Source organism: Adiantum capillus-veneris, chromosome 26 (genome assembly GCF_014529385.1).
Source record: "Adiantum capillus-veneris isolate H3 chromosome 26, ASM1452938v2, whole genome shotgun sequence".
Taxonomy (NCBI): domain Eukaryota; kingdom Viridiplantae; phylum Streptophyta; class Polypodiopsida; order Polypodiales; family Pteridaceae; genus Adiantum; species Adiantum capillus-veneris.
This window is the reverse complement of record NC_140956.1, coordinates 105,351,861-105,371,162: the sequence shown is the minus strand read 5'-3', so window position 1 is coordinate 105,371,162 and position 19,302 is coordinate 105,351,861. Positions and strand designations below refer to the sequence as shown.

Here is a 19,302-nt window from a genome sequence, read left to right as displayed (position 1 = left end):
AAAAATTAATACATTGGAACCTTGCCCTGATTATCTATGCAAAAGAGAGACATTAATTGTCACCGTCATTGAAAAAAATCGAATAGGGTAAATCTTTTTCACTTCACAATGACAAAAGGATCTTATTCTCACATATAATCTTTTTGTAGCGATATTATTCACACTTAAAAAGTGTACATGTTAGAAACATTCAACACCTCTAATTAATGTAGTTTCATAGCTATAAATTTATCTATCTTGTACGCATAACAGTATCGAAATTATGGAGATAACCTCAAATCAAACATCTTTTATGGATAGTTCTATAGTATGAAAAATGCTAATAGTGGCCAATCAATTAGCATACATCAAAACATTCAAGACCGCAACAAGAGCAATAATGCTTTGAAATAATATCGATTATAACTTGTCCCACAAAATCTTTTATAGCTTTATAATTCAGATATGCGCTTGCGCATTACATGCCAAACTAGCCAAAAATTTTGTCAAAATAGAGACAACATATATAACCAAGGTTCCATAGTGAACTTGATTTAAACAAGTTCAACTTCATCCTGACCCATATCTTTAGCATTAGTGTCTTTGAGCTTAATCTTGTTTTGCCCAATGGCCCAAGACACTAAAACATCCAATGCCTCTGAATCTTGGCATTCTTTCTTGAAATCAAATGATTCCTTCGGCGTAGTCCGTTGCAGCTCTTTTAAAAAGTCAGCTAGTCGCTTATACATGAGGTCTATGTTGTGCTCTCCCATCAGTTTCAAAGCTATCGCTTCTTTTGTTGTCTTCTTAAGTGCCTTATTCTGCAAAAGGTATGTCACACTCATGTAAGGACCTTCATAAAAAATCTTTTGAATTTGCAATGCAACGTGCTCATTTACAAGACCAAAGATGTTAGTAGCAATACATGAGGCGATAATGTGACGTTGTTATGAGAAGGATTCAAATTCCTCTTTTTTGAGTTGCAAACCTGCAATAAATAAAAAAATTCACAACCCTCAAAATGCTTGATTAGATCAGTATACCAAGAAAAGGGCTTGTACCAGGGTAGAGGTGTTCTCCTTGTATCTAGCAGGAACTTTGGAAACTCTTTTAGCTTTTCCATTTTCTCTTGCTTCATGCTACAAAGACCAATCCATCTCAAAATCATTACAAAATAGAGATTTAAAGTCTCTACCAAAGAGTTGACAATGAGCAGACCCTTGAAATGACGGCGGCATTGCTAGATGATTTCTTGTTTGTGAGATCCTTCAAAGCCTGCAAAAACAAGATTTTCTTGATCCCTTTCAAGGGAGACATCCTTTAATGACATCAAATCACCAGTCTCTAACCTTTTTCTTTGAGGGTATATTTTCTTTATCTTTGTTTCCACACTATAAGAAAACATATAGGTATCATTCAAACACCATAATAGATTTAAAAAAATCTTCACACTTTGAGTTTAAGACACTTACCACGATCTCATTTAAGCACATGACCTTTGGCTTCTTTTTTGATATGTTAATGAGTGGTGTAGCATCATCATTCTAAAATAAAATTGATATGAACATGCAAGTCACAAGATTTAGCTCAATAAGAGGAAAAACCAAAGAAGTTTACCCCTCCAGATATCTCCATATCACCTTTGTCATCAAGGTCTACCAATGCATGGTTAAACACCTATATTAACTATCATCTATAAGCAAAAAAGTAGGTCTCAACCCATGACGTAATCAATAATACAAAGAAGTCCTTACAAAATTCTTGATGATTGATATGCCATGGTCTTCACTTGTTTCCACCATATCAAACATCTTCCATGTTGACTACGCACCAACATCATTAAACATAGCCAATTTGAGGAATCGCATGTGATTAATTTTGTGGAAAAGATCACAATTTACCTCTCTAACTTCTTCGTTTGAATGATCCAAGTCAATAGGTAAATTTGCAGTTAGAGGAGAGTCATTCCCAAAATTCTATAAACACAAATATACAAAGTAGATAAATATTCCAAACAATTTCTTGAATACTTTAAAATTTGCTACAAAATCTCAATGTACAAAACCTTACAACTCTACTAAGCAAACCTGATCAATAACGTTGTCATGCCAAGAATCATTCTTGCCACAAGAGGATGGTAATTGGAATTTTGTGAAAGATCCATTGATAGGTAGCACTGTAACCTAGGGGAGTGGAAAAAAGAAATTGTAGAGGGAACAAGATTGCTAAATTAAATCAAAGTCTAAACAAAATAAAGGCTATACATTGACCTCCTTAGTTTTTTGTGAATGTCCCAACTTATACTCAGGAGATATGCTGCTCGATTGCATGTATGTGGATGACCCATTTGGAGTGTTACTAGCCTTGAAATGTAAAAATGTGGTCTTTAGGAACTTAGGTCTATGTAAGCAAAATTAAAATAAAACTGAGAAGAACCGAGTACCTCTATTGGTGCTTCATAGCACTCCTTCGCACCTTCGCCGGTGGTTGAGTGCACACTTGAGCGTTGTTGTGAAGAGAAGGAAGGGTTGTCCTCCTTGGAAGGCTGAAACTACCTTATTAATAGTCCCAAAAAAGAGAACTTAATTGAAATTCAAATCCAAAGAAAAGGTGAGACTTACAAGTAATTCCAAGGAGGATTTACTTTCAAGCATTTTTAAATACACAATAGGAACTTCTATGACTTGTCCCTAAACACAAGGCATTTTTTGTCAGTTTAAAGCTCTCATTTTTTGAAACAATTGTACATTGGATATCACATTCAAAAGAGATACTTACAACATGCAAACATGACACCTGCATAACGCTTCCAGGGATATAACATCCATGTGCATCTTGGTTGATAGATTCTATTTCCACCTTCCACTTTGCATAGGTATTTCCATCACAAGACTTTGAAAAGATTGTACCAATGGCAATCTCCTTGGTATCTCCATCTAAGAAAGGAATAAAGACATACTGTTGTTGCACACCTTGAGGAAACAAGCCATATCTACAATTGATGTTCTCATGTGAGAGGATTTGAGATGAGCCCATGATGGAGACCATCTCGTGAGATCCTGCAGGAACATAACACTCATCATCCATGGTTGCAACACTTTTAGGAGAGCTCACACTCCGTTGGTATCCCTTTTGATTATCCACAAGGCTTCTTGGTGCTTCCATACTATCTAAGCTATCTTGAGTTTGATTTTCTTTGTCCTCCAAATCAATGATTAGAGAACGATACCCCCTCCTCTTTTCACCAAAGAATGACATAGCTTTTAATCGCAAATAGCGTCTGTGCTGATTTAGCTTTTGAAAGATCACTTTCTCTGACATGTACTCACCATCTTTGTCCCCAGTGCCTCCAAAAGATATCAATGTCTTCCTTTTGCTCCGTATAAAGTCTTCGATCTGTTCTCTCATCTCCTTGTCTTTACTTAGGTCAGCATTTATGAATTTTTCTATAGTGAATATACCCAGACCATTCTCAGCCCATTTTCGGATATTCTCTAAATTTTTGTTATATCTGCTGTGTTCCCAACTATAATTCTTTCTAAGAAAGGACTTCTCTTGAGCATTCTTTGGGATCAAAGTTGGTGGGGGAGGCTGAGAGAGAGGCACTTGTTGCTTGGTTGGTGGCTTGCTTTGGATAAGAGCCTGTTCATCCTACAAATTTAATATTGAAGTAGACACCTTGTCATTATCATGGCCATGCTTCTCTTGCGATAAGGAAATCTTCGAGGTCGACAATTTCTCTTGTGCCCAACTATACAATGCAACTCGATGTCCGGGTATGTCCACTCCCAAAGCTTCCCATGAAGGCACAGACATATATAGAAGACTGCTTCCGTTGATGTTACTCTTGAGTATGGTGCGTGTGTATAGATCCGAACCTAAGTGGCCATTAACAAATTGAGTAACTTCCCTTGCATTCCAGCGAGTGATGCCTTCTAAGCACTCCTTCTCCATGTTTTGATGAAAGAGCACGAGATCTGTAAGAGAAAATTACCAATTAAGCACAATTGAAATAACTATGGGATCTCTCTCTCTCTCTCTCTCTCTCTCTCTCTCTCTCTCTCTCTCTCTCTCTCTCTCTCTCTCTCTCTCTCTCTCTCTCTCTCTCTCTCATTTTGTTACTTTGACTTTGTATCGGATCCACCACATTGTAACGCTCTGGTCTCATAGGTCACTTTGGGCTTTTGAAGACGTTAATATAACATTTCATTTCATTTTCATCTCTCTCTCTCTCTCTCTCCCTCCTCTCTCTCTCTCTCTCTCTCTCTCTCTCTCTCTCTCTCTCTCTCTCTCTCTCTCTCTCTCTCTCTCTCTCTCTCTCTCTCTCTCTCTCTCTCTCTCTCTCTCTCTCTTTCGAGAACATGATCATTGATATTGAATATTCCAAAACCAATACAACAGAGCATGGCTATCACAAACACAAAATTACAATTCTAAAATTTCTTAAATTATCTCATCCTTAATGCTGTGATCATTAGGACCGGGCAGCACCTACTCATCCTCCTGACTACGAAGCCTGGCAGAACCATTGGTAACTGCAATGTTGAGCTGAGTGGCTCGCTCCACAATTGATTTCCGCTTCAAAGTGGAAACATTGTGAGCAATCTCAGCACAAAACTTCCTGTTGTGCATCATAAGAAGGTCCAGCAAAAACTTCGTGAAACCATTGGGTAGCACATGCCTTGTCTTCTTCTTTGAGCCATACCCAATGTTAGGCATCAAAATGCACCCTTTGAATTTCCTCCTGACACGTGAATCAATACCCTTTGGTCTACGCCAGCTTGGCTTGACATAGATCTTGCGATCACTCTGGGCGCGCTTGAACTTCTTTACACACTTCTTCACAATCCTGGGCTTGACGAGGGGGGTCACCATGGCTGTCGCTGTTAGCGTTGTCGCCTCTCACACCTCCTCTCTCTTTGTTACTCTGACTTTGTATCAGATCTACCACCTTGTAACTTTCTGGTTTCATAGGTCACTATGGCCTTTTGAAGATGTTAATATAACATTTCATTTCTCTCTCTCTCTCTCTCTCTCTCTCTCTCTCTCTCTCTCTCTCTCTCTCTCTCTCTCTCTCTCTCTCTCTCTCTCTCTCTCTCTCTCTTGCGCCTATTGAAAATGTTAATATATCCTTTCATTTCATCTCTCTCTCTCTCTCTCTCTCTCTCTCTCTCTCTCTCTCTCTCTCTCTCTCTCTCTCTCTCTCTCTCTCGCGCGCCTATTGAAGATGTTAATATATCCTTTCATTTCATTTCTCTCTCTCTCTCTCTCTCTCTCTCTCTCTCTCTCTCTCTCTCTCTCTCTCTCTCTCTCTCTCTCTCTCTCTCTCTCTCTCTCTCTCTCTCTCTCTCTCTCTCTCTCTCTCTCTCTCTCTCTCTCTCTCTCTCCTCTCTCTAACACACCAAGCAGCCAGCGATGTTGCCTTACAATCGACGGATCCCTCCACCTGGCCCCTATTCCCTATGGTCATCAGCAATCCTGCCAGGAACACCCCAACTACCATCCTCGCTGAGGCTCTCCACTCCCCTCTCTCTCTAACACACACACACACACGAACGCCCACCTCTCTCTCTCTCTCTCTCTCTCTCTCTCTCTCTCTCTCTCTCTCTCTCTCTCTCTCTCTCTCTCTCTCTCTCTCTCTCTCTCTCTCTCTCTCTCTCTCTCTCTCTCTCTCTCTCTCTCTCTCTCTCTCTCTCTCTCTCTCTCTCATAGGTCACTATGGCCTGTTGAAGACGTTAATATAACATTTCATTTCACGTGTTGAGTTAGCTGGCTACGCACAGAAAAAACGAACATGGCGTGTACCCGTGATCGATGGCCACTGCGCTGCAAGGTCGATGGCCACTGCAGGATGACGACGTATAAGCAGAGGTTGCGCTCGCGAGAAGACCAGCTAATTGGAGCTGCAGTTCGCCAGGGCAGCCAGTTGAGAGTGAGAATTTTTTGAGCCCGCTGCAAATCTAATTGAACGTCCGTGTGATCATTACGCACGAGGGGAGTGAGGGACCCGCCAAAACGAGATTGCGTTTTTTTCTTTAGCAGTAGCGCCGGGCGCTACTGCTTTGTTTTTGAAGATTTTTAAAAACGGGTATCCCTTATACTGGCGCAGCTCGCTGCTTTTGAGCTTTTGAAGAGTTTTAAAAACTCAATAATTTAGTAACGATTAGGGTCGGGCTGCAGCTTCAGCGTGGCGTTTTAAAATCAGCGTGCGCGATCGAAGGTGCGCGATCGAAGGTGCGCAAAGTCCGGTGCTTTGATCTCCTGCACATAGAGGCAAGTTTGTCGACCCACCCTAAGCCTGGTAAGCGAAAAGAGAGAGAGAGAGAGAGAGAGAGAGAGAGAGAGAGAGAGAGAGAGAGAGAGAGAGAGAGAGAGAGAGAGAGCCATACGATTGGATGGTGATGGACCTCATGGCTCAACAATATGCAAACTATATGTGTCTAAATCATGGTGCAGTCAGTTCTACTTGGGTGACAGAAAGTCTTATGGTAGTGTTGGTCACATGTGGCAACTAGAGAGAGAGAGAGAGAGAGAGAGAGAGAGAGAGAGACAGAGACAGAGAGAGAGAGAGAGAGAGAAGATAGAAAGAGAGAGAGAGAGAGAGAGAGAGAGAGAGAGAGATGAAATGATATATTAGCGTCTTCAAGTGGCCAAAATGACCTATAAGACCAAACGGACACAAACTTGTGAATCTAATACGATGTCTCGGTACAAAAAGAGATGCTAAAAAATGAATTTGGGAGTGCTACTAGCTAGTATTTTGTGGGATCTGTGTGATCACTCATACAATGGGAGATAGATAGAGAGAGAGAGAGAGAGAGAGAGAGAGAGAGAGAGAGAGAGAGAGAGAGAGAGAGAGAGAGAGAGATGAAATGATATATTAGCGTCTGCAACTGGCCAAAATGACCTATGAGACCAAACGGACACAAACTTGTGAATCTAATACGATGTCGCGGTACAAAAAGAGATGCTAAAAGCTGAATTTGGGAGTGCTACTAGCTAGTATTTTGTGGGATCTTTGTGATCACTCATACAATGGAAGATAGAGAGAGAGAGAGAGAGAGAGAGAGAGAGAGAGAGAGAGAGAGAGAGAGAGAGAGAGAGAGAGAGAGAGAGAGAGAGAGAGAGAGAGAGAGATGAAATGATATATTAGCGTCTTCAAGTGGCCTAAATGACCTATGAGACTAAACCGACTCAAACTTGTGAATCAATACCATATCCGGGTACAAAAAGAGACGCTAAAAATGAATTTGGGAGAGCTATAAGTACTTTATGTTAAATTCTCATTGTTGAATATCTTGACTGAATACATTCAAAGTTCCGAAAGGGTCATGGAAGAGGGCTCGCAAGGTGTCGGAACTGATCTAGTCAAGGTTGTGAGAGGTGCGACCCAAGAGGGGTTGCAATCTTCCCAGCTAGTTGTCAAGGCGACGGGCAAATATGTTGAGCTCGACACAAAGTTCTTGGAGAATTGGATGGCCAAGCATGAGGTAATTCAACGTGAGGAAGCACTTCCTTGGGTTCCCTTATGCCGACTTCATGGTCACGAAGCTGTCCGTCTCACAAGGGGAAACAATATTGATGACCTGGCACATAAGTTTAGGCATCATGGTTACATGCCAACTCTTGCAGATTTTATTGTCTCGGAAAAAATGGCCAATGGCGACATAATTCGAGTAAGTGAGCAGGAAGAAAAAGAATGGGATGAGTCCTATTGGGGGGAGGTGAATCGGCAGTTTGATCGAGAGTTGCTTGCATCTCAATCATGGGCACATCTTGTTGGTCGAAAGTTGGTGGTATGGGATGGAAATCATCGTTTGAAGGCTTGGACAAGAGAAGTCAATTCAGGTGAGAAATTATTTTGTTACCTCAATATGTATGTGTCCTATTTACTATAATTTATTAATGTGGTGAATTAATCTTGTGAAGCTTGCCATGATGATGCCTCAAAGTTTGTACGTGTTAAGTGTACAATCACTGCCTTCTCGGAAGATGAAGAATGCTCTATGCTGTTTGCATTGGATTGTCTTAATAGGTGAGAAAGGTACCTTGGGATGTATTTTGAGTTATAGAGGAAAATCATATCATAAAACCCTAATATGTATGGAATTGTTTTGCTAGTTTGACACAAACACATATCAAGAGGACGCTTGCAAGCGAGATCCACTTGATAAGAAGGCTTGCCCTTGGAAATGAAAATAGCTGGAAGAAATATTTTGATGAAGAGGCACTACAGGAGGTAGAGGCAGAATTTTCTGAAGACAAGAGGGGGCATCCCTGGATTTGGTCGACTATACCACTTGGCCTCCTCATGCAGCTTATCTACTCTGTATGGCCATTCATAACCTTCTTTGTTTGTTTCTTTTAGTTCATGTTATGCTCAACCTTACATGCTCAACTTTGATGTAGAGTGAATTCAAATTGGAGCTCTCAAAGAGATTAGAAGAGGTGGTTGTCCCCAAAGATGACCCGGCGTATAAAGCATTGTACAAGCAAACCATCCGCGAGGTGGAACAACATTTCAAAGGGAAGAAAGGATTCAAGCTTGTGGCAGTGGCAAACCCAGCCCTTGGGGAGGAGTGGGTTAATAAGATTTACGATCTAGATTGGGAGAGCGATCACAACGTAACTTTGGACAAACTGCTTACAGTGACCCGAACACCGCTTCCTCCAGAAAGGTAGTCTCAAGTATTTTTGTTTAATATGTTCCTTTGGCATGCATATCACTGATTTGTATGACTTTTCAAGTGCAGAAAAGTTTTTGTTTTAGATCGCATTCTAAACAAGGATATTGGAAGAGCATGGGGCTTCGAAGGGGGCGACAAAGACTGGCGCTCATATATTGCATGCTACTCTTATTGGGAGTGCATAGTGGAGAGAGCAATTGATTTAATAAGAGAGGCTGACGAGGTTTCATACATCTCGTGGAGTTCAATAATAAGAGATTTTTTTGATAAGTGTCAAAAGGTCCATCTTCGCTATTCATTTAAACATCTTCCAAAGCTTACACCGGGGATCCAAAGAGAGAACATGCCTTTCCTAGAGCAAACCGCAAGACGGTTTGCCTATAGGAAATCTCTTTGTTTTATTTTTAGATCTAGATAATGTATGTATCAATGGCTTTTTTCCAACTTTTATTGGTGATCCAAGTCTTTCTATAGGTGGTTCGCGGAATTATTGAGAAACAGTCAAATCCAAGGAATTCCGCCAAGCGTTGAAGAGTGGAAGGTTGTTTCATCTCTGGGATATAAATCATTGTACCCACGTTCATGGCTCGATGCAAATAGGACTCTTCCTAAGGATCTCTATGAGGTGCCATGGTTCTTAGAGTATTTGGAAGGTGAATATCCAGCCGAGGAGACAGAAATACATACACGTGAGTTCAATGCATTTCAATAAAATATATTAGATGAGCTTAGTAGTCACTACTTATGTTTTTTTTGCATGGTTTGGAAACAGGCCTTATGTGCAAGCCAATAGTAGTTGCAACGAGCACTTCAAAGAAAGATACAACAACAAATACAAAGGAAAGTGGTAGTGGTAGTGGCAAGGATATAAGGAGCCCTCACGGCACTCCAAAGAAAGACACAGTGACAAACACAAGGGAAAGGAGAAGTGGAAAGGACACAAGGAGCCCTCACGAAAAGATTGACAAGAGTGGAAAGGATACAATAAAGTCTCCTGGCAAGCTAGGTACCAGAGGTGGTAAGGGTACTCTTAAAGAGGTAGTGCAAAGTCCAGATCGCAAGGGTAAGGGTACCAATGAGAAGAAAAGAGGTAATAACTTGGAAGGAAAGCATAGAAAAACAAAGAAAACACCACCACAAAAAAAGTTGAAGGGCAACACTACGCGAACACAAAGGGAAAATGAAGATGAGGATGCACCGGAGGCTTTTGTGCCATTTCATCTCCTTGTACATGCTGATATATTGCATATTGCAATTGATACATTTAATGGCCCTGAAGACTCAGATGCAGTAATGATACGACGGTTTATAGAGAAACTTCAAGCCCAAGGTGGATTCTATGAGGATGCACTTGTCTCTCTTGTATGGGCAGATCTTCCATCTGGCTTGTACCCATTTGAAGAGGAGGATGAACTGCCAGCTTGGAATGAATGGGATTCAGAAAAGCTAAAGGCGTAAGTTACCATTGCATCAGAGTTCTTGAGCCATGATGGTTTCTTTGTTACTACTAGTGGTATTGAGCATCAATTTGAAATTGTGTCACGTGTGATGGGGCAATCCAAACTTCAGTATGTACATAGTATGTTCTTGGAAACTACAACCCAATGCAAAAGGATCGCTCATGGGAAAGTAGAAGAGGTAAGTCAAAACCACTTGAGGATTATGGTTGTAGAGTTTTTATAGGTTAAGCTCTAATAATTTACTCTCTTAATGCTACCTTGTAGGTTTCCACTTTAGTGATTACATTCTTTGCCCATCCAAATTGTACACGTGAATTAAATTGGGAGCAAGCATTACAAAAAGTCATGAAGGGATCTTTCGACAATAAGTCTGATACATTTGTGGAGCTACCAACAGGGAAGCTAAACCCGACACTAGATGAAGACGGCAATGCCTTGCGTGGTGCAGCTGAGAGACACACAAACTTTTGTGGTTTCCTAGTTTCGCTCTGCACTCAAGAAGGGGAAATCATAATAGATTGTTTTGCTGGGGTTGGAAATATGGCCAAAGTGTGTGAGGTCTTAGACCAGTATTGTGTGAGTATTGAGATTGATGAGAGGTGCCATGAACATTGCCTCTCTCAGATAGGCGATCTGTTAGAGGTTTAGATGGCATGAGACATCAACTTCATTGACTTTATAAGACAAATATGATTGTTTTTTGCTCATTCATTTTGTATGTGAGTATGTATCTTTGAATTGTGATTGATGGACACAACCTTTTTCTATTCAATTTCAATTTGTATATTTGAAGAGTGGTTGAATACATTTTGTTTCCATTTTTTTTAATCAACCTACCAAGCAAAGTGAGCAAATTGTGTATGTTTATGTGATGTAGGACTAATGGAGCCATGTGTTGAGGATAGCGATCAAGTATTGGCATGTTCATCCTCAGAGAGAGGTTCCCTTTTGCGGGGTGAGCTTGAGAGCTGGGTGTTGAGCCTACAATCCAATCTGGATAGTTTTCATTCACCTTTGCTTGCACAAGATGTAATATTGAGAATGATATTCCCCCCAAATAGAAAGGGAAAGGGAAAACGGTCTATGAAAAAAAGGCAGAATAGGTCACTCTTAGAAATTGTCATGGATAAAGACTTTCCAGGAGTAGACAGCACCTTACCACAAACTATTACGCAGGTGTTTGCTCGATATAAAGAGAAGGGGCTTTTAAAAACTGCACAGTGGCGACTTTGTATAGGCAAGGATGAAAAACAACACAAGCCCACTCTTTTCCCCCCGGATGCAGAGGATATATACGTGGGGAATGTTTTACCATGTACATGTTCTCCGTCCTCTTCAAGGAATAAGCACAAGAGAAATTGTGAGACATGATGTGGACGTTGTGATGTCTGTGGCAAGGAGCGAAAAAACATGGTGCGATTTGAGTACATCTCGTTTATCGAGCAATTGCGTCTTCTATGTCAGTGCGAGGAGTTTTGTCATGATTTTCTTACAATGTGGCGGGCAAGAAGTAATTGGCAAGCGGACAATTCAACCTCTACCAATGTTATCAACGATTACTGGGATGGGGAAAAAATAAGAATGTGCAAAGACTTTTGGAACCCACAGAAAGAGTGGGAGATTCCAGCTAAGTGCCCCAATAGTTTTTGTGCCATGTATTATCGGACTTTTCCAACCGCCTTGCGTAGTCCGGAGCTAAACAACAATTGGAATGAGATTACCAAGGAATATGAGTTCTTATGCTCACATTGTGCAACAAATATCAAATTTCCAAGAAGAATGGTCAAGGTGAGACAATATTGCAATCAATTTGAATAGTCTTCATCTTAGCAATGTTTATCATGCCCATAACTTTCATGTTTTTTTAGGGGGATCCTCGAAATTTTGCACTCATGTGCCATTGGGATGGCTTTCAAACGGCTTCAACCAAGCCGAAAGATAGTGGGGTTGTTGAAGTGGTGGTCCTCAACGGTGGCAAAAACTCAATTATTGGACCTTTGCCAGTGCTATTTTTGCCACTCAGCTTATTGAAGTTAGAAAAGAAACATGGCAATATTCTTCCATACCTTTTAGAGCCTTTAATATGTGAACTTGAGTCGGCTTTTGTTGATGGGTTCTCCATCAATTTTAACTATCCACCAACGGCCATATTTGACAACTCTTTGGACATAGCGTATCGTTCTTGCATTCTAAGGGCAATTCTCATGTCATGGACAGGCGATCACCCAGCCCAGTGTAAACTAGGATGTTTGAAGGATGGGGGCAAGAACGGGTGTAGACGGGATAAGCCTCCCATGAAGCAAATCACTCAAGGGGTATGCATTCCAAAGTACGTATACACAAAGAATAAATATATTGCTCGCTACCCACCAGAAAAGAGGACTGCAACAGAGATGTTTGAAGCTATAAGACTTTCAAGACAAAAACAAACGAAGGAGGAGTATAACGCTACTCTATCCAATGCAGGACTAACAGGAGAATCACCACTCTGGAGGTTGTACCATCTCTATGGCTTTGATATTAGTTTGGATCTTGTGTATGATGTGATGCACATTCTTGCACTGAACATTTTCAAGAAGTATACTAAACAGCTATTTTTAAAGGCTAGCAATGGCATGAAAACATCCATCACTCATGCAATATATGAAGTTACTGCTGCAATTCCCCGAACACTTCGCAAAAGTGGACGATGGCCGTTGCATGCTACTAGACACCACGGAAATTTTATTGCAGAAGAGCATCAAAAGTTTATTCAATGGTGTTTACCACACATTTTAAATAATGTTCCAGACATTGAGAAGACATTGAGAGATGTGGGAATGATTTTGGTTGACGTAGCTCATATCTTCTACAACTACACACGTACTCATGGTTGGACTTTGGATACCATCAATGCTACCCGAAAACTACTTTCAGCATGGAGAATTATTATGGATGAAGAGGGAGGAGAGACTGTTTCTCCTCTAGAGCACGTGGCAGGTGTGTATGTTTCTATTCACCACAAATATAATAAGCACTCCTTATATAACATGGAGACCTAAAATAACGTCAATCTTTGTATATAGGTTCTGGAGAGTTGTTTGATGACATAATACGCCATAGTAGCCATGATGGACTTTGGTGCTACCAGTTTGAGAGAAACGTGTTGGGAATTGTAGAGATTCCAACCAATAACAGGTTCAATGAGTTAACGTACACTCATTATCACACTCGAGCGCTTTTATCAAGAACCTTGCAACAGTTGGAGATTGAGAAGGATGGATTGTCACCTTCAGAGAGGATACTCTCATGCATACATGAGACTCTTTTATTGCCGCAAGGTTTTTCAAAGGCTAGCATGGAGCTAGGAACTTGTGAAAGATGGCATCTGTTGTGCTTAGCAATTGCATCCTCTGAAGGTCAAGCAACACAGTTGTACAAGAATGCTCAAAGGCTTGGCCCATGTCATTGCTTGAGCATGATTCAGAGAAAGGGAATCGCTCTACATGGTTTGAAAGCAACAAAAAGGGCTCTTGAAGGTTGGGAGATCATTTCTTTGAAGAGTTATTGGGGCCAACAATATATTCATCTAGAGGGATTTTCCTACTCAAAAGTATACATATGCGGCGAGCGATATGAAGCAAAAGACAATGTGGTGATCACTTTAGGCAGAAATACTAATTTAGAACATCAAAATAAAGCAAGGGGTGTATGCAAGATCACGGGTTTCTTGTCACATGAGCATAACAGAGGCATTGAGTTGTTCTTGATTGGGGAGTTTATAAATGGAGGCAATGGAATAGATGCTCTTCAACTTGATAAGGTCACTAGGATGAGAGTGATCAGTGATGTGGATTTTTCTCGCAAAAAGAAGTGTCTTTTACCAACATACACCATACTACACAAGTGCTTCTTTCTACCCTTGCGCAATACCCAGAACAAGGTGATATATGAAATGAGCGACACCATTTTTCGAACTTGGTTGCTACAACCTGGCAAGGTTGGATGTGCACGGCCATGGGTGGAAATAGGAGATGTAGTATTGGTTGTAAGCAGCTCCTCCATGTCTACTCCATCTTTCAAGGTTGCTGTCGTGTTCAATATAAATACAAAACAAAAAGCAGTCGAGCTAGGGTTTTTGAGGAGGGATCCAACCACGGATTATTGGAATGTTCAAGGAGAAAACAAGTGGCAAGATTTGGAAACATGTTTGGAGGTGCTTCATGAATGGTCTCCAATTCAAAATGCCAATGATGCAAATGTCATGCCTACTTGTTTTAAGAGAGGAATAAGAAATTCTTGATAGGGTCACTCATTGGAGTGCTCACTTTTTCAACCTTTAAAGACTTTGTCACTTTAGAAACCTCAGTTCATCGGGTGATTTTGTAGATAGCAAGTGGATACTCATTTTGGTGAAAGCGGCCCACGGTTTTCCTGACTTGTATTTCATGTGTTATGGTTATAATGGGGAGCCATTTCTTGAAGCATAAAATTGAGTAGCCATACTTATTGCTTTGGTGTCACATGAGCCTTTTGATTGTAATATAGCACCATTCCCTCTTCCCCCCCCCCCCCCCCCCCCCCCCCCCCCCCCCCCCCCCCCCCCCCCCCTCCTCTCTCTCTCTCTCTCTCTCTCTCTCTCTCTCGTCTCATAGGTCATTATGGACCTTTGAAGACGTTAATATAACATTTCATTTCATGAGATTTCGCCAACGACCGATGCTAGATCTCCTGTGATTCAGCTATCCCAACAAGCCGCCCATTATTCTGCTTAGTTTTTTGTCTGACTCACATCAACCAACTTAGGACCCCATAGTATATATCTTTGTTTTGTACTGTTGTTAGGTTATTTTATTTTGTTACTCTGACTTTGTATCAGATCCACCACTTTGTAACTTTCAGGTCTCATAGGTCATTGTGGCCTTTTGAAGACGTTAATATAACATTTCATTTCATTTCATTTCTCTCTCTCTCTCTCTCTCTCTCTCTCTCTCTCTCTCTCTCTCTCTCTCTCTCTCTCGTAATTGGAGAGACAAACAAAGGAAGAGATCTGTGCTCACCTAAAATTAGAAAAGCTTTGAAGCTACGAAAAGTGGACAAAGAAGAGATATATATGTCATTATTTCTTGTGGTAATTATTTAGAATTAAAAAACACAAGCCATGAAAAATAGACGTGCAAGACTTGAATTTGGTGTTTAATTTAAGCCCTAAACATTATTATCTCTCTACATTGCCCACACGTATGGTGGACAACCACCCCAACAACGTCGCACCCTATGGTGGGCACAGTAGGTCATGTTGAAGCTCTCTACCACATCATCAAGCAATGTGAAGACGACTTAAATCATATCGAAATACGCTCTATTCACAGGTTGAGGTAGAAGCCCTTTTGACATGGTGTCGAGAGATCTGTGCATGTGTCAAGCCCTTCCCAAAGCTACTAGATGGTGGTGGAGCATAGCATGAGAAGCACATATGCACAGCCATTGGTATAAAGAGAGGCGTCATTCCACGGAGAAACCACAGTGGAAGCACCAGCAGCCACCTTAAACATCCACCTTGGAAGGAGAAAAAAATCATGCTCTTGACCTCCAGTTATTTGGGTGCTGGTATGTTTGTAGGTTGTATTTACACACGAACCTCAGTAAAAAAGATAGATGGTGAGAAAAATAGCTATTGTGAAAGATAGTTGCTTATAATTATTTAAGTGGGACTCACATAAGAGTGACAAATTTTTGCATATGAAAATATTTGATGAAAATATATGAAGGTTATGAATGTGTGAAAAAAATTCACACTGTTTATATTTGTATTAAAAAATTATCCTTGAAATGCTACTAGAAGGTAAGAAAATATACTCATTGCAAAAAAAACACATGGACTTGCTTAACGTGTAAATATTTACACATAAAAAAGTTACAAAATTTACATAGAAATTCTTTTTTCATTGCTATAAAAAAGCATATGTAATTTTTTCAGTGTAAAAAAGAAGATGTATAAAATTTTCATGTGTAAAAACTACAATATTTACATTGGAATGGCAGTTTTTTGAGTCTAAAAAATGTTATTCACACTCTAGAGTGAGAAAAGTGATATTCACACTCAATTTTCATAGGTGTAAAAGTGTCTAAAACTTGTAGTGCAGATTCAGCGAACGTTCATAGCGCTCACATGGCGGGAAGTAATCTGCATGCGTTGTAGACCTGCAAAAGCTGCATCAGCTTATGTGGAGCTCGCTGATTCCCCGTCTGCCCTGAGCTTTGAAGGTCAGCAATACGTCATCTGCAGCTCTGCATGAACGACCGTCGCAAGCAACAGTCGGTCTAAGCACGTTCATAGTGCCAACAGTCACACATGTGAGCGTTACATCTACATCTCTCTCTCTCTCTCTCTCTCTCTCTCTCTCTCTCTCTCTCTCTCTCTCTCTCTCTCTCTCTGCGCGCACGAGCGCAGGAATTGAACCCACCGCCGCATGTTCTAAAAGCCACGCATCGCGAGTTCAAAAACCATCAAGTCATCAACTCAGTTCTTTTTTTTTCGTATGCATGTCAAAGGTGTATATATTGTCTCAAAAGGGTGTTGGCCTGGTGGTTAAGGTGAGGGGGGGTTTAAGCACACCCACTATGGTTCGACCCTAGAGACATGTGGGTGTGGGTGAGTGGGCACAATCTCGTAAAACTAGTTGGCCACAAAAAAAAAAAGTGTGTATATAATTGTTAAGGTTTATGTACATGTGTAAACCTTGTCACTTAGTGGCACAGGCAAGCTAATGATGGCAAAGAGAATTCAAGCTAATGATGGCAAAGCAATTCTCTTGCTATTTAGTATAATCAACTATTAAACGTAGTTGGTTAACTATATTAAAATTTGTTCTCCTATTTATTCAAATAGGGGCATTGAGTACAAATCATCGACCGGAATCCAACGGCAAACATATAAACTGATTGACAAGGGAGCCACTCTGACATCAAGAACTGAGTTAAACCAGGAGCCACTCCTTTCCAAAAGCAAGATGGAACTACTAAGATTCTTTCAAGCATCAATCATGAATCGTTTCTGAGAGGCTCTCAAACGATTCATGCTCAAGAGCGTCGAATTGGCAAGACGCAAGGAATGGTATGCTTGGTGGAAGCATATGAAAGCCGTTCTAGGGGGGAGCAGAAAAGGAGGGCCCGCTCAACCCCTAAGAGACCAGAACGGCGAGCTGCAGGCGGACGAAGAGAAGATCCGAGACATTTGGAAGGATCATGCTTCTCGCGTCTTCGCCGATCCCTCCGGGCACAGCAAGGACCCAGAACACTGCCATAACCATGCTGTGCGACTTTGGCCTAGAATAGAGGGCATCAATGACTCTATTAGGTGGACTGAAGTTCGGGAGGTATGTCGCAAGATCAAGCGACATAAAGCAGCTGGAATAGATGGCATTCCCCCTGAATTTTTCAAGATCCTTATGCAAGATAAGGGAACTAGATCGGATCGATTTAAACCAAATACAGACATGGGAAGAGCAATCTTCAAACTGCTATGTACTTGGTTTGATTCAGGGAAGTTGCCGGAGGCATCATCTACCTCGGTAGTGGTGTATATCCCGAAGAAGGGTGATCTTTCTAATCCAGACAACTACAGAGGGATATCTCTTATTCCAATCTCTCTGAAGCTCTTGACCTCACTCGTGATCAATAGGATCTCAGTGAAACTTGAGGAAAGAAACTTCTTCTTGCGTGGTCAAGCCGGATTTCGGACTCAGGAGGAGTGTGTGGCACAAGTGATTGCCTTGAAGGAGATTGTGCTCAGACGGAAGGTTGTTAAAAAACCGACGTATGCGGCATATATTGACTTTGAAAAGGCGTACGATACAGTGCCACACGAGGCGCTCTTTTTAAAGATGGAGGCCATAGGGATTGGAGGTCGTTGCTTGAATTTCTTTCGAGCCTTGTACCAATCTTCCAAGGTCAGAGTGCGGGTGGGAGCGAAGTTGGGTGAGGAGGTCCAAATCGCCCGTGGCGTGCGTCAAGGGTGTCCCGCGTCGCCTACTCTCTTTAATATATTCATTAATGACATCCTGGATGAGAGTGCGACTGACCTTGGGGTGGCTATTCCAGGCCTACTCCTGAAGATCCAGGGCCTGCTTTTTGCAGATGATTTAGTTTTATTTGCGGAGTCTAAGGAGGAGTTGCGGGCTAGTTTAGATAGATTGCATAGTTGGGCGGAGAAGTGGGGGATGAAGTTCGGCATAAAGAAATGCCAGGCGACCGTGTTCAACGGGGACCTTGAGGAACTTATTGCCTTCAAGCCTCACATCGGACCTGAGGAGATTCAGGTAGCGTCGGAGTATAGGTACTTGGGCATATTAATAGGCAGCGAAGTTTCGATCGATACTATCCTTAAAGATAGGATTGAAAGTGCACGTAAGTCTTTGTATGCCCATAAACATCTTCTGTGCTCTAAGAAAATTCCGATGTGGAGGTTGGCCTTTCTCAAGGCGTGCGTCTTCCCAGTGGCGACTTATGGAGCGGAGATTATGGGTTCACATGACATGAGGAAGTTGAACCCATTAGAGACGCTTATAGCAACTGGAATGAGGTGGGTAGTCGGTAAGGCCGCGAAGTCGAGTTCTATGGCAGCAGCAACTCTTCACCAGGAGTTAGGGCTCCCCCCCGTACCAGCTTACTGTGCAGGACAGAGGGTACGAGCTTTTACCAAATACGCAGGTCTAAAGACTTGGATTGCAGATTTGGTTAACAATATACCAGACTGGAACCAATTCAAGAAGTGGACTTGGTGTAAAAGGACAAAGTTTTGGGGGGAGAGGTATATCAACGGCGCTTCTGTTGAAACCGCAAGACAGGAGAGCTGGAAGCTTTGGGAACACTCACATCAATGTGTCTCCCTTGATCCTTATATCGAGAGGAAGTATGAGGACACGCGTGGATACCTCTTTAGGCAGAGCATTGGGAAGAACCCCGGTGGGATGGAGGAGAAAGTCTTGTTACTAGCAAGAGTGGATGGCTTAATGCTTAAGGATAAGATTGAACGGGCACAGTCGAGGACTTGCCCGTTGTGCGGAATGGAAGAAGGTTCAAGGTCACTTACGCACCTGTTGGTATAGTGCCCTGAACTGGACAATCTCAGAAGATCAATACGACCCTATTTGGAACATGCTAGACGGCTGTTAACAATCCTAGCGGTGAAGATA

General features: G+C 41.5%; 1 protein-coding gene and 1 pseudogene across 1 annotated transcript; one reads left to right on the top strand and one right to left on the bottom strand.

Annotated features, from left to right (window-relative positions):
* Positions 1-4,451: 4,451 nt before the first annotated feature.
* LOC147423943 (large ribosomal subunit protein eL32z pseudogene) lies at positions 4,452-4,868 on the bottom strand (annotated as a pseudogene).
* An 8,715-nt stretch (positions 4,869-13,583) lies between these two features.
* LOC147423942 (uncharacterized) lies at positions 13,584-14,408 on the top strand. The gene has a single exon (XM_086501531.1). It carries the CDS (start codon positions 13,584-13,586, stop codon positions 14,406-14,408), a length of 825 nt encoding a protein of 274 aa, XP_086357657.1.
* The last annotated feature ends 4,894 nt before the right edge of the window (positions 14,409-19,302 follow it).

Bases quoted from the DNA above. Each gene is read 5' to 3' on its own strand.
- LOC147423942 (XM_086501531.1), top strand. From the start codon at position 13,584: ATGATTCAGAGAAAGGGAATCGCTCTACATGGTTTGAAAGCAACAAAA.